The sequence below is a fragment of the Cyanistes caeruleus genome, chromosome 19 (assembly GCF_971803275.1).
Source record: "Cyanistes caeruleus chromosome 19, bCyaCae1.hap1.1, whole genome shotgun sequence".
NCBI classification, from domain to species: Eukaryota; Metazoa; Chordata; class Aves; order Passeriformes; family Paridae; genus Cyanistes; species Cyanistes caeruleus.
Genome location: NC_141719.1, coordinates 3327244 through 3340264, shown reverse-complemented (window position 1 = coordinate 3340264; position 13021 = coordinate 3327244). Strand labels below are relative to the sequence as shown.

At 40.6% G+C, this 13021-nt stretch overlaps 1 protein-coding gene across 7 annotated transcripts in view; it reads right to left on the bottom strand.

The window, feature by feature from the left end:
• Nucleotides 1-13021, bottom strand: part of OGFOD3 (2-oxoglutarate and iron dependent oxygenase domain containing 3) — an 82806-nt gene that overhangs the window by 60535 nt on the left and 9250 nt on the right. For all 7 annotated transcript variants that reach the window (XM_023938512.2, XM_086857398.1, XM_086857399.1 and 4 more), the window contains exons 5-7: nt 9881-9945; nt 9219-9275; nt 4404-4557 (exon numbers count right to left, since the gene is read on the bottom strand). In XM_023938512.2, coding sequence (XP_023794280.2) covers nt 4404-4557; nt 9219-9275; nt 9881-9945 — 276 coding nt within the window. The remainder of the gene's footprint in view (nt 1-4403; nt 4558-9218; nt 9276-9880; nt 9946-13021) is intronic.

Below are 13021 nucleotides of genomic sequence, written 5' to 3'. Positions count from 1 at the left end.
GGAGCTGCAATCTTTGCTCCCTCAGTGCACTCTCTCTCCTCTCCAAGGTGGCTTTACCAATTCTAAACTTCTAAGAGCTGACTACCAACCATCTTAGCCAAACCAAACACACCTGATTTCTACAGATTACTAATCTGGGGAATGAAGAAAATGGCTTTTCCCTTCCTGCCCTTAATTCATTACTCATTCTCAGAAGCAGCCAGGCCTGAGAAATGCACCAGTATGGAAAGCAGGCACTAAATTATAGTCAGTGATTTAAAATGCTAGAAGTCCCCCCATGTATATCAAATTTATTTGTTACCCTGGTAATGATTTCCAATACCAGACAGATTCATAATTGAACCAAAAGATCACACTATGTGAGAAAAGCTGTCATTGAAAGCCACACAGCTGCAAATCAAATTTCTACAGCTCCTTGTAAACAACTCAAGAGAAAAAATGCTGATATTTCCATTCAGCCTGCTATGTCATACAGTTAGTGTGCTCTTTTTGAACACTCCTTATCCAAAAAGTCAAACACAGATAATATTTAATGGTAGATGCTCATAATGATGTTTATATGATACTTCTTTAAAGGCTATTATTGTAAACAGAACTATCTGCCAGCCCCATTTTGCAATGGGTTTTTATTAGGGACACATTTCTATGCAACTAAACAGCAGTAGGACCATGCAAGAGGTCTGTAGTTACTGAGGATATTCAGGACAGCATCCTCTGCTTTCCAGTGCAGAAGAAAATTCACTTTGCAATCAGCATTGCTCTAGCATGCAAGAAAGAGTCAAAACTTCTCTTTCCTGCAAGCCTTCACCTCATTCTATGTAGATAACTACCAGAATAGCCTTGATAGCTACTTCCAGTGTCCTATTTATTGGCAGTGCCTATTTAGCAGACAGTGCAAGAGCAAAGAGCACATCCCTGAATTGCAAGGGGCTGTAGGTGACCTGAGGTGATGGGTTTGAGCAGAAATGAGAATCAACCACCTCAATTTTCAGAGATGATGCTGTCCCAGGGCAGAAATGGGATCCTTTGATGTGTTTTATTACATTTAGGGGAAGAAAAGAAGAGTGAGAAGTCTGCTGGAAGGGACAGCAGCTGCTCTCAGTGACAGACTCAGGGCTGCAGGTACAGGGGAGGGTTGGGGAAATGGAGAGCACACTGCAGGTGGGGAATGTTTGGCTTGTTCAGCTCAGAGAAATAAAAGCTGAAAAGGGATCTGATTCCTACCTATAAATACATAGGGGTGGGAGAATGTAGCACTGAGAGGAGGAACAAAAATAGCTATAAACTGATCATGGACATTTTTAAGCTAAAAAAAACCCCAAAATTTCAGGAAAATGTGCACTGAAGTGCTGGACTAGCTCTGATAGAAGAAATTCAAAGAAAACTAACCCAAAACCATCTTATGGCAGAGCTTGACAATTCTGTGAAGGATGAGAGGACCCACGCCCAGGCAGGGGACTGCACAAATCAACAAGTCCCACACTGCCTCTACCAGAGAATGTGGTAAGACTGCAGTGCTGACAGTGTGAAGTGAGCAACAGCAACTCCATTATAAATACCATCAGGTATTTGACATTTGGAAGCCTCAGTTCCAAACAAATTCCATCCAAGATGAAACTCCACATCTTAAAACAACACTCACTTCATTTGATTTAGATGCTTGTAAATTCAACAAGATTAAATGAGTCATTCGGGTGATTTCAGGGTTTCCATTCCTATGTAACTACAAACCAAGTAAATTTTAGGGGGAAAAAAACCAAAGCCTCAGACACAATAAATCTGTACTACTCCTTTATGCTGTTAAAAGTCTTCAGGAAGATTCAGATTAAGAAATATAACTGAGGCAGACTCAGCAACATCAGGAAAAAGGCAAGAGGGATTTCCATATGTACCAAGAATCGACATCTTTTTAACATCACTCTGAAACAGAAAATAAATATAATGAACTCTTTTTGCTAAGCCTTCATTTTACCTTTCTTCTGGAAAGAGGCAAGAAAAATATCATTATGTATTTTAGGAATAACCTTCACTGTTAAATGATGCAGAAATACCTAAAGTGACTTGTTCTGTTCCAAGGGGAAAGCATAAATAATGATCCAACACAAAAGCATCCAACAAACCGGGAAGTTTTATTCATCTTTCTTCAACTTCCCAGTATTCACACTTGCTTTGGAGGCCACATAAGAACTCTACTGCTCTTTTCTGGGAAGAACTTCTTACCTCAGATCAATAGAAATGTTTTTGGGTTTTTCTCCTTGCTTTCAACTGCAGTCTGGAAGTGGAAAAGTTTGCTGGAGGAAGTGAAATCTAAGCCAGGCTGACTGCACTGAAGGCAACCTGGGAAGCTGCACACCTTCACCCTATTTAGTCTCTGCTCAGACTACTTATGATTATCAGCAAGGTGTTTGGTAACTGCCCCAACTGAGATAATTCTCTTTACAGACTCAAAATTATTTAGGTTGTGTCAAAGATCTCCAAGATCACTGACTCCAAGCAGTGTCATAAATCAGACAACCCAATTATTCAGTATAGACACTACTAGGGTCTACATTCTGCATTCCAAGTCTAAGAGAGCACTTTTACTGCTTGTTTTGGTTTTTTGAAGCTGGAGATGGGTTAGAAAAAGCCAAGGCAAATCAATTGATGTATCTGCTCCCTGAACAGACAGGCTGCAAGATAAATAAAACATGAACAAAAGAGAAGGATAAAACCAGGAAAACATTTAGCTTGCTGTCCATCATGTTCAGGCACTCTCAGGATGACAGGACAGAAAAGCAGCTTCTACAAATTCACTTCATGTAAACTTATTTGCATGTAAATGACAAAATAACTTGTACATTACAGGAGATATTTAGGTGGAAACACTTAATTGAGAGGTTACCTTATTCATTTCCCAATGCAAAACACATTCAGAGAAGAATAAAGAGAATACTGGCAAGCAGGGCTTGTGCAGACACAAATCTCATTATAGTAACAAATCAGTCTGAAATTCTAAAATAGGCTTTTTGGGGGCTGAAATAAGAGTGGAGAAAATAAACATCAGCTGTTGAAATATACTGCTTTCCCCACCCTTGTGGCAGTCAAATCTGATTCTCTGAGGAAAAACTAAGGAACTGATGAATTCACTGCACCTCACACAACCAGAATCACCAGTTTCCTTCTTCCCAAGGGTCCCTTGGAACTGAGCATAACATGATGGAATTTCTGTGAACCACACCAGCACACTTTGCTCCCTACAGCCTTTTCCTACCAACACAAATCAAAACAATCTGGACCTCAAAATCATTCCCTACCACCTGTGGTCCAATCCCTATTCACTGGTTACATCACAGCTTTCCAAACCAGAGGCATCCAAAACCTGGGAGATTCCACCCTACAGCACCTTCTGCTTCCAAACATAAGCTGTGTCATCACTACCACCACGTTTTCTAAATTTAAGCTGCTTCTGCCCACATGAACAAGGACACAGGAACTCACACCAATGCTGTGACCAACAAAAGATGCTTCCATCAGACTGGCTTTTTCCAGGAAATACTTTAAGGCAAGGAATGTTTCTGTTTGATTTTTTCATGTCTCAGGTCATAGACTTCAACGTACACTGCCCAATTACAGACTCAAGCCCTGAGGAATAACATGGATTTTGCTGGGATTATTTTATTTGGTTCCATCTTGGATAATCCATGACTCCAGAGTGAATTGTTTATAAATCCTGAAGGCATGAAAGTTGGACATTGTGGAGTGGAGGTGATTTTTTTTCTTGATTGGGTTTTTTTTGTGTTGTGGGTTTTTTTCTTTGATTCTTCCCTTGCTTGTATTCTGCTGTTCTACACAGTATGCCTGAACTCAGTGAAATTCAGATATCAACTCAATACCAAATCATTTAAGTCCGTTGAGAAATGCAAAGCATTAAACTATAAGCCTAGAAATAAAACTGTGCAGTTAAAAGGATCAAAACACCAAGTTATTGAAAAAGCTCACCAGGTACCACATCCCCACTGAAATACAAAAAGCTTCCATTCACATATAGCTGAAATACAAATATTAAGCTTTTATCAAGAGCCTTAGATCAACAACAGCAGTGACCAACTGACCACTGTGAAACAGCTCCTGCTGGATCTGGCTGAAAGAGCAATTCAGGTAATTTTAATCAATGTTTTTGACAAAACAGATTCCTGAGTAGTCATTCTCACAGTTTACTAATTACAGAAAAACTAAATTAGAGAAGATAAAATTGAATGGGATGTAATGGCCTATGCTTCTAAAACTCACTTATCTCCCACTAGCTTCACCCCCTGAAGCACCAGTTTTCAAACCTGTTTGATGGATTGTTTAATGCAAAATTGTTTCAAGGTGATCTAATAATAACAGGAGATGTTTACATCCCATCTCAGCCTCCTCCTCACCTTGTCCACGTGTGGGTGCCAGTACTCATCGTGTGTTGTCTTGGCTCCTGTGCTGTTCATCCTGGAGAAGAACGTGGGCTTGGTCAGGTACATGGCAGAAGAGCTGATCCCAAACACCTGAGCAATCCTTTGCTGAATCCTCTGCCTCACATCTCTGCAAAAACATACACAGCACAGTCAGTGACACCTCTCTGCTGCAGCTTCTGTGGTCTCCAGACACTTACTGCTTCCTCCTCAGCTGAGAAACCATGGCCAACACTTACCCATTCCTTATTTTGCCAGGGAAAGAGAGGAAGGAAGGAAAAGAGGAAAAGAGGGGAAGGAAGGAAAAGAGGGGAAGGAAGGAAAAGAGGAAAAGAGGGGAAGGAAGGAAAAGAGGGGAAGGAAGGAAAAGAGGGGAAGGAAGGAAAAGAGGGGAAGGAAGGAAAAGAGGGGAAGGAAGGAAAAGAGGGGAAGGAAGGAAAAGAGGGGAAGGAAGGAAAAGAGGGGAAGGAAGGAAAAGAGGGGAAGGAAGGAAAAGAGGGGAAGGAAGGAAAAGAGGGGAAGGAAGGAAAAGAGGGGAAGGAAGGAAAAGAGGGGAAGGAAGGAAAAGAGGGGAAGGAAGGAAAAGAGGGGAACGAAGGAAAAGAGGGGAACGAAGGGAAGACCCTCCAGTGGTTTTGCTTTGTTGCTTTTGTTTTTTCAATTCTCAGAATATCAAGGAAAAGAAACTATGCCTTCTGTGGCCTAAATTTGAAAATTTGTCTCCTTTCCTCAATAAGTCCACACCTATCCCACTGTTGGTTAACTGCTAAAAACAATAAAGTCTTTCATATAGATATTTTAATCCAAAGCAGGTAAAAGTAAAGTTGCACCTTCATTAACGTCATGTAAATGTAAATTCATTAAAGTATTGCCTCTGAAGAACTTTTAACAAGTTTTAAACCAGCTCGTGAATTCCTTGGCACCATGAAATTCAGGGTTCTTGGTCAATATATGTATTGGTATTATTAATAGATTTTTTAACATGAATGCAAGGTGTCTTTCACAGTTACAGTGTACCAACAAGATAATCTGAGAAAACACATTTCTGAAGTTGTGCATGGAATTACATTAGTAGGTTTGCATCTTCCATTACATTTCTTCACTCGATAGTACTGAACCTCAGCATAACTTTCTTAGAAGTTTTTCCCAGGTATTTCTCTAGGGAACTTAAATAAGTGACTAAAATTGACTGAAAAGTGACTAAAAAGAAGTGGCAGAATTAAAACAAGACCTGTGGTGTGTGTCTACAGGCTGTGAAAATCATCTCTTAAAATCAACAAGTACTAAAAAATACTAAATATTCATTCTGTTCACACCTAGTCTCTCACAAGAAATAGAAATAACACACACAGACTGGATTTTTTAACCTGCCACACATTTTTAGGGTTCAATTCAAGCTATTTTATATGTGAGATATCAAAAGCATTAAATGAAGCCAGAGGGATTTTCAGGGATATATATGGCTGCATGAACTGATGTTTCAAGTTCAGAGCTACACAGTGGTGGAGTTTGCAAAACTGACACCAAAAAAGAACCTACAGCTCCTTCCTCTCATGCTGGGGGAGGCTGATCTTGCTGTCTGCTTTTTCTGAGGAGTAAGATGCAGGAAAGGCTCCCAGAAAGCATTAAATGCAATTACTTGTTTTGTGAATTGAGAACTTTGAACAAGAATTCGTAGCCACAAAGAGCAGAGCAGCTGATTCCCTGGCCTCTGCATCAGCCAGGAATAAATCCACTCCCAAGCAGTCAGACCACAGTCTTGACATAACTAAATCTCCAGCAGTTGTCCTGCTCTGCAAGGAGTCCTCCCTCTTCCTTCAGCCCAATTCATTTGCCACTTTTAAAAGTTTTCTGTTAAGGTTTGCTGTCTGCTGTTTATAAGGCTGTGTTAAAGGTTTGCTCCTCTTGGAGACTGTGCAATAGCTTTGGGCAGAATGTGTATTTTACAAAGCAAACAGGATGCAAAGCCCTGCTCAAAAAGCCAAATATAGCACGCAGCTGGTTTGAAAAGTAGAATAAGGTCACTTTTTAGCCTAGAAAAACCCTTCTGTACAGTCTGTTTTCTGCTGGCCAGGCCATTTCAACATTTATCAATATCATGACTGCAGGTTTTTCATTCCATTCCCTGCCCTGCTGTCCCGAACATAACCTAGTGGCAAAATACTTAAGGACAAAAACATTGTCCTTCATGTGTAAAACAAAGTGATAAGGTGTGGTGGCTGAAGCCAAATTTCAGCTCAGAAGGTGCAATCAAGCAAGGAATGAATGAACCCAGAACCTGGGAGTGTCACATTGTTCCTTCAGCCTCCACAACCCAGAAGCAGCAGGAGCCTCCCTTCCCTCACTGCTCCTGGCCCACTGGCTCTTCAGAACTGTTGGGAGAATTCTGGTGGACTGTGGCTACAAAGAAAATACTTCTTTCATGCTAGAGAATATAAACATTTGTTTTCATAAGCACAGCAACTCTTGCCTCATTCAGACTGCAATAACAGAGCTCTGCAGGTGCAATAAATGCTCCCCCCACACCTGTCAGCAGCAGCCCTTGTCCATTTGCACTGAGTGATTAGAAAATATCAAAATGCTCACACCAGACTCAGGGAAAGGCAGACCAGAACTCCCTGAAAGGAGCACATGACCACCAGATTCTGTAAAAACAGTTAATCTTTTGGACTTAGGGTGATGAGGAAGAAAATTTAAAAAAAAAAAAAGCCAGTGAAGTAGCTGGAAGTTCAAGGAACACACAACTTGAGAGAAGGGAAGTTCAGTAGCTTGCAAAGCTGCCAGTTTAATGTAGCAGCAGCAGCACAGAGAGCTCCAAGTGCCACTGAAAAGCTTCTGTGAGACACAGGCTCTGCCAGACCAACACAAAAAAATGCAGTTAGGAGCCATTGCAAGGTGTGATTCAATCATGGTGACAGGAACACTCAATCCCACACAACTCCCTGATTATTCCACTTGTCAGCACTGTCCCAGGGAGCTGACAAAGCAAAGGCCTCCTGCAGCCAGAGAGATTTAGCAGCAATCACACACAGACTGACACAGGCAGAAAGCAAACTCACATCTCTTCCTCTGCTCCTCACATGTCTCTGCCTTCAGAAGCTGTAAGGTTTTGGGAATAAAACTTTGATTGTGCTGTTTTCTGCTCAACTCACCCTTTCCACCAAGCATCCTGATTAAAGGTCTCCTTTCTGAATAACATTTCATTTATTATGTGGAACAAGAGGGATTGCTGTAATGTGCTTGGCAGATGGTGGTTAAAGTATCAGCCTAGAAATCATAATTTGAGTCTGAAGCAATGTAATTTTGACAGAGGCAGTTTAGAAATCAGCCCCCTGGCTCAGGATGCCTTCTCAAATTCATTATTGTTGCAATCAGTAATACTTAGACATGAATGACATTCAGTTATTTCTCTCAAGAGTGTATTTTTAAAGTGACCTTGGTAGGTAAGGGAAAGAAACGAAGATAAATGCTCTCAAAAATAGCATAAAATAATTCATTAAGGCCATAAAGTACTACAGCCCATGTTAAAGCACTGCCATTAATAGGAACAGAAGCATTTAGTAATATATTTTGTATTAGCTTTATATCCAGCAGACTGAAACATCCCCTATACTGGCATGAAATCCCAATGGAATATTGACATTCCCTAGCAGCTGTCTCATCTCACAGCATGAAGTTATAAAATTATTGAAAAATTGAGTGCTCCTGTACATGTGAAACAGAAATTATACATTTTCTTTATGCAAATTTCAACAGTAACCAAAGAATCATCTATTTTTTGCAATACTGGGATCAGAAGTGAAAACATTTTAAAGAAGTTCCTCTATAGAGGCAATGACACCTAAAAACAGCTGTTAAATAGAAGTAAGCTTAATGTGATTAATATTTTAGGATTATATTCATTAATTACTATTTTAATAAGACTAATAAATCCATTTGGCTACTTAACATTCTTTCCACCACTAGAGGGAGGTCAGATTCCTTCACACAGACAAGATAAAAAAAGACCAAAGAGTTAAAATGTTCAAATTAAGGACATTTTAAACAATGAGAAACCAACTCAAAAGTATAACCAAAGAATTATTGTGTCTAGTCAACAAAGAATGCTTGTTCCTAAACTTTGGCCACACACCTTCCCAGCCACATGGAACTCGTTAGGTTTGTTGTGTTTGTTAAGTGCATGAGCAGGGCTTCAGGAAAGCTGAGAGCATCAGATGCCAGAGCTGCTCCATTATAGAGCTATTTCATCCTCTGGCTGCTTCTCCAGCCAGAACATGAGTCATCTGAAGTTCTTCCACTTCCTGCTTGACCATTTTTAATGTTTTGCTACACTCTGCCTCAAAAAACCCCAAGTTCCTGATGTAAAATAGCCCAGGATTGTGTCTATCATCTCACACAACGCCTTGGATAATGTGTGAAAGGGAGGTAATGAGGAAGGATTTTCCATCTCAGCTCCCCATATTCCAGCAGATCCCCACAGAGCTCAGATGAGCAGCTCTTCTTGCTGGAGGGAGGGAAGTATTTGGTGCTGCCATCACCCCGGGTACATTCACACCATAAAACTGTGCTGATGTGGCTGATTCAGTTCAAATGTTGTTTATCAGTCACCAAAAAGTCCTCTTACTTCTCTTCCTCAAGCCATCTTATATCTCAGAGATTATTATTTTGAGCTGCAAAATCCAGTGTATGAATGCAAAGGGCAATCCCTTCCCAGCCTGCACTCTACAAAAATCTCAGAACCATAAGAAGTTCTGGTTTGTGGTTCATTCAGCAGTTCCTGAAAATCTTTACCGGTATAATGCAAAATCCTCTTCTGTGAAGATGTCTTGAATTTTGTCCCCAAAGTACCTGAAAAATCAAACGACAGTCTAAAAGAGGAGCTGCTGAATCAGACTGAGCAACAACATCTCCTCACCCCACCCATGCTTCACCCACAATCAAAAATTGAGAACACAACACCAAAAAAAAATCTTACAAATGCTTTTGAGCATGATGTCCAAAAGGAATGTTAAAAGATCAAATGTTAAAAGATTAAAAGATTGAAATGCTGCAACTGGTAATGGCATTCCTCAGGCATTAAAAAAATCCCCTCCACATCATGAAATAAGCACTTGTTTTTAAGGGTTCAGGCTATTTGATTTCTTCCACTGCTGAAAAACTAAACTATAACTGCGAAAAAATATTATGATTAGCTGGTGCAAAAACATAAAAATAAAGATAATGGCAGCTTTCAAAGTGCCCAGTTCAACAAAAGATTCATTTTCATGCCAGGAAAGCTCTTTAACTGGTCATGGAAAGTCTGGTGAATCCAGCCAACTTCCATAATTTCTCATCACTAATCCCAGCCTGGAGGCTCAAGACTGGAAAAGGCAGTGGGCAGGGAAGGGGTGGGATGACAGGAAGCCAGAGATTACAATTATTATTTTTATTATTACACTTATTATTATTATTACCTGTACAGATTAACAAAATGCTTCCCCAGGGAAAGAGCTCCGGAGTGTAAATCCAAAATTGATGCCTGGAAAAGGAAACAAAGAAGGAAAAATGAGCATGAAAAGGTTTTAGCATTATTTAACTCTGACCTTTAATAACAGCCCCAAGTTGACTCTCACTTTCCACAGCCTCCCAAGTAAATGTAGTTCCCAGCCTTTGGGTTCACAATATAACATTCATTTTACAGCTACAAACCTCCCTCAGATCCCTGCAGAGATTATTAAGGTACTATGAAAAAAAGCACAGGACTGCTGTTCCTGAGATTCAGATCTGACAGGGAATTGCCAGAGTTTCCCCTCATGGGCTCAGGGTAAATCACTGTGCTCCAGAATCCCTTCTTGAAGACATTTCCCTTCCACACAAAGATGACTCATTTTCCAGTATTTGTGAGGTGCTCAAGTAGCAGCACTAATATTTATCTTGTCTTGCATTTATTGTTAAAACTTCTCCTTCACCATGAGATCCTGTATACTTCTCATATTTAATAAACACATTAAAAAGTCTGTTTAAAAGTACAATTAGAATTCCAAGGCTTACTAGGGCCAAACTTTCTTTTCCTCAATTTCTAAGTTGCTGTGAAAGAAAACCACACAGTGAAAAGACTGTTCACATAGGAAAATTCAATTCATTTCTTCATCCAATTCAAGCCAAACTCTTTTTCTGAGCTCCCAACAAGCTGCAAAGATTAGTATTCAGATTTGCCAGAAGAGAGAGCTACCTCATAGATTCTAAAATATTTCTTTAATTTGATAAAGTACACTTTTGTATGTCCCCTGCTGTCCACAAAATAGATGTTTGTTCTGCATCAGTTCAGAAGTATTTAAAAATGTAACTAATAGAAGTCTTTTTGTCTTTTACACTGGAAATATCAAAGAGCAACAGTTAATTAATGTGACTGGCACTGAATGTAGAGTATCTGGGCACTCATCTTGGAATTTGGCATTGTTCTGATGCTCCACAGACCATTCACATTATTCTGATAAAATCCCAGCACTAATAACACTGGTGACAGAGAACACACTCCTAAATATCCAGAAATCTCTGCAGCCTCAATTGCTCTGAGCTCCAGAGCTGAATCAGGGGAACACCACTAACAACTCTTATTACAAGAGATAATAACTTTCTTTTAAAAAAATTACACAAGTAATCTCATTTACCCCTTAAAAATACATAAAGTAACACATTACTGGAGTGTACACAGCCTGAGCTCTCAGATCTGGTCTCCAAAAGCTTCAGAGGACTGTTAAGGAAACAAGTAATCTCACACTCATGCAAGAGCAGCTCTTGTACTAAGCTTTACTCAAGCTTCAGAAGCAACATACTTTCATCTTTTGGTTTCTGGTTCTGTACAAAAATCCAAGCCACAGCTAAAAGAAGTAAAACTGCTCCTGTGTAGCTTCAAGTATATGTTTGTGACCATATTAAAGGAGATTATAAGAAGTACCACAACACAGCTGAGATTAATTTAATTTGCCTTTCTAACTCTTTCCACATGCTTTTCAAACTTACACATTTTCTTCTCACTCCCCAAGCTCCAGATGATTACAGTTAGGAAGATCCAAAATAACAAAATGAATCAATAAAAGACATCCCCAAGAACTGTAGTTATTTATAGCTGAGAAGGCAATAGCTACAAAGCCTAGAAAAGACAGATAAAGGCTGAAGAGAGAATCTGAAAAAGAAAGAATATTCTACAGGGTTGTTTCAGACATGGGAAAATGAGTGAATAATGCCAACAGGGACTTTCTTGCACGTGAGCTCAGAGCACTTTGTTTAACAGCTACCTGGGCAAGAAACAGGAACACATTTATTTTAGCCTCTGTCATTTCAGAATATTAAACATTTTCAGCATCATTTCCAACACTGAGAATAAAATCTTGGTTACTTCAAGCCCCTCTCTGACCAAGGGCCAGCCTGCAGTTCAGGACAGTGTTCCCAGGCTGAAAGGTCTACAAGGATTGTGTAAAGATGGCAAACACACTCCCACACCCCTATTTCTGAGACTTGCTCAACAGAACTACCCCCATATCCTGGTTTACAGAATTCTCCATAGAAGTGAAATAGAACTTTCTTAAAAAAATAAAAAGCACAGGTGGGTTCCTCTGTACCTTCACTACTGTTAGTCCCATATTCTCCACCCTCTTACTGCTAAAGGAGTTCCAAAATAATGTTCAAGTTTGCAGCACTTCTCAGCTTATGGCAAAAAGGATCAAGATTCCCATCTTGGAAAGCCTGAAGGGCCCTGCCTGTGTTCCTCACTAGAAGGGATTGCCAACCATTAAATACCTGCTCACATCCACACCAGCTCCCCCAGCCCGTCAAAGGTTTTATGTGATTCTTTGAAAGTGAGCAGCAGCCACGTCACCCAAAGGAGGAAAATGAGAAAACCTTAATTTTACTCATCTCTAGAGGAGCTGGCAGCTTCCAAACCCTCCCCCAGAGCTCCTGTGGGAATGCTGACACAGTCCAGCTGAGAAGAGGGATGAGAATGGAGGTTCTACAGGGGCACACCAAATGCACTGTCACTGCAGGCAGCCTCTCACACTCTTCAGAACAATCTCACCTTCAAACACCCTTCCCTCCTTGGAGGAGCAGCCAGCCAAGGCTTCTGATCCTAGAGAAACTCCTTTTGCAATTACACTGATTAACGAGGACACACGAGGGTAACCAGCCTGAGTTACACCTCAGCCAGCCTGGGGAGGCTCAGGTTACTGCTGGGGAGCTTAAATGCAGTTTTTGGCTACAGAGTCCAGCACAAATTTACACCAGACACAGACTGGACACAACCAGTTCCTCTCCAGCTTCCTCAGCCAAGATAATCACATCAGCACAGAGCTGGGAGGAAGGTGGAAGATGCTGCCAAGTGCATTTTTCACCCCTCAGTATGTGTTTCCTATGCACTAAAAGGAGGCTCATTAGGAAGAAAGAGAAATCTGCAGCCTGCAGTAGAGGTATGAGATAGGACCAGGATTCTGCACAAGGAAAGCAGAGCTGGCAGCATTTTGAGGACTTCAGATTTTGGCTGGAAGGGCTGAAAGGAGAACAAGGGATGTCTGCAGAACCACTGGGCTGGAGGGCCCACAGCAGAACCTTTTCTTTGG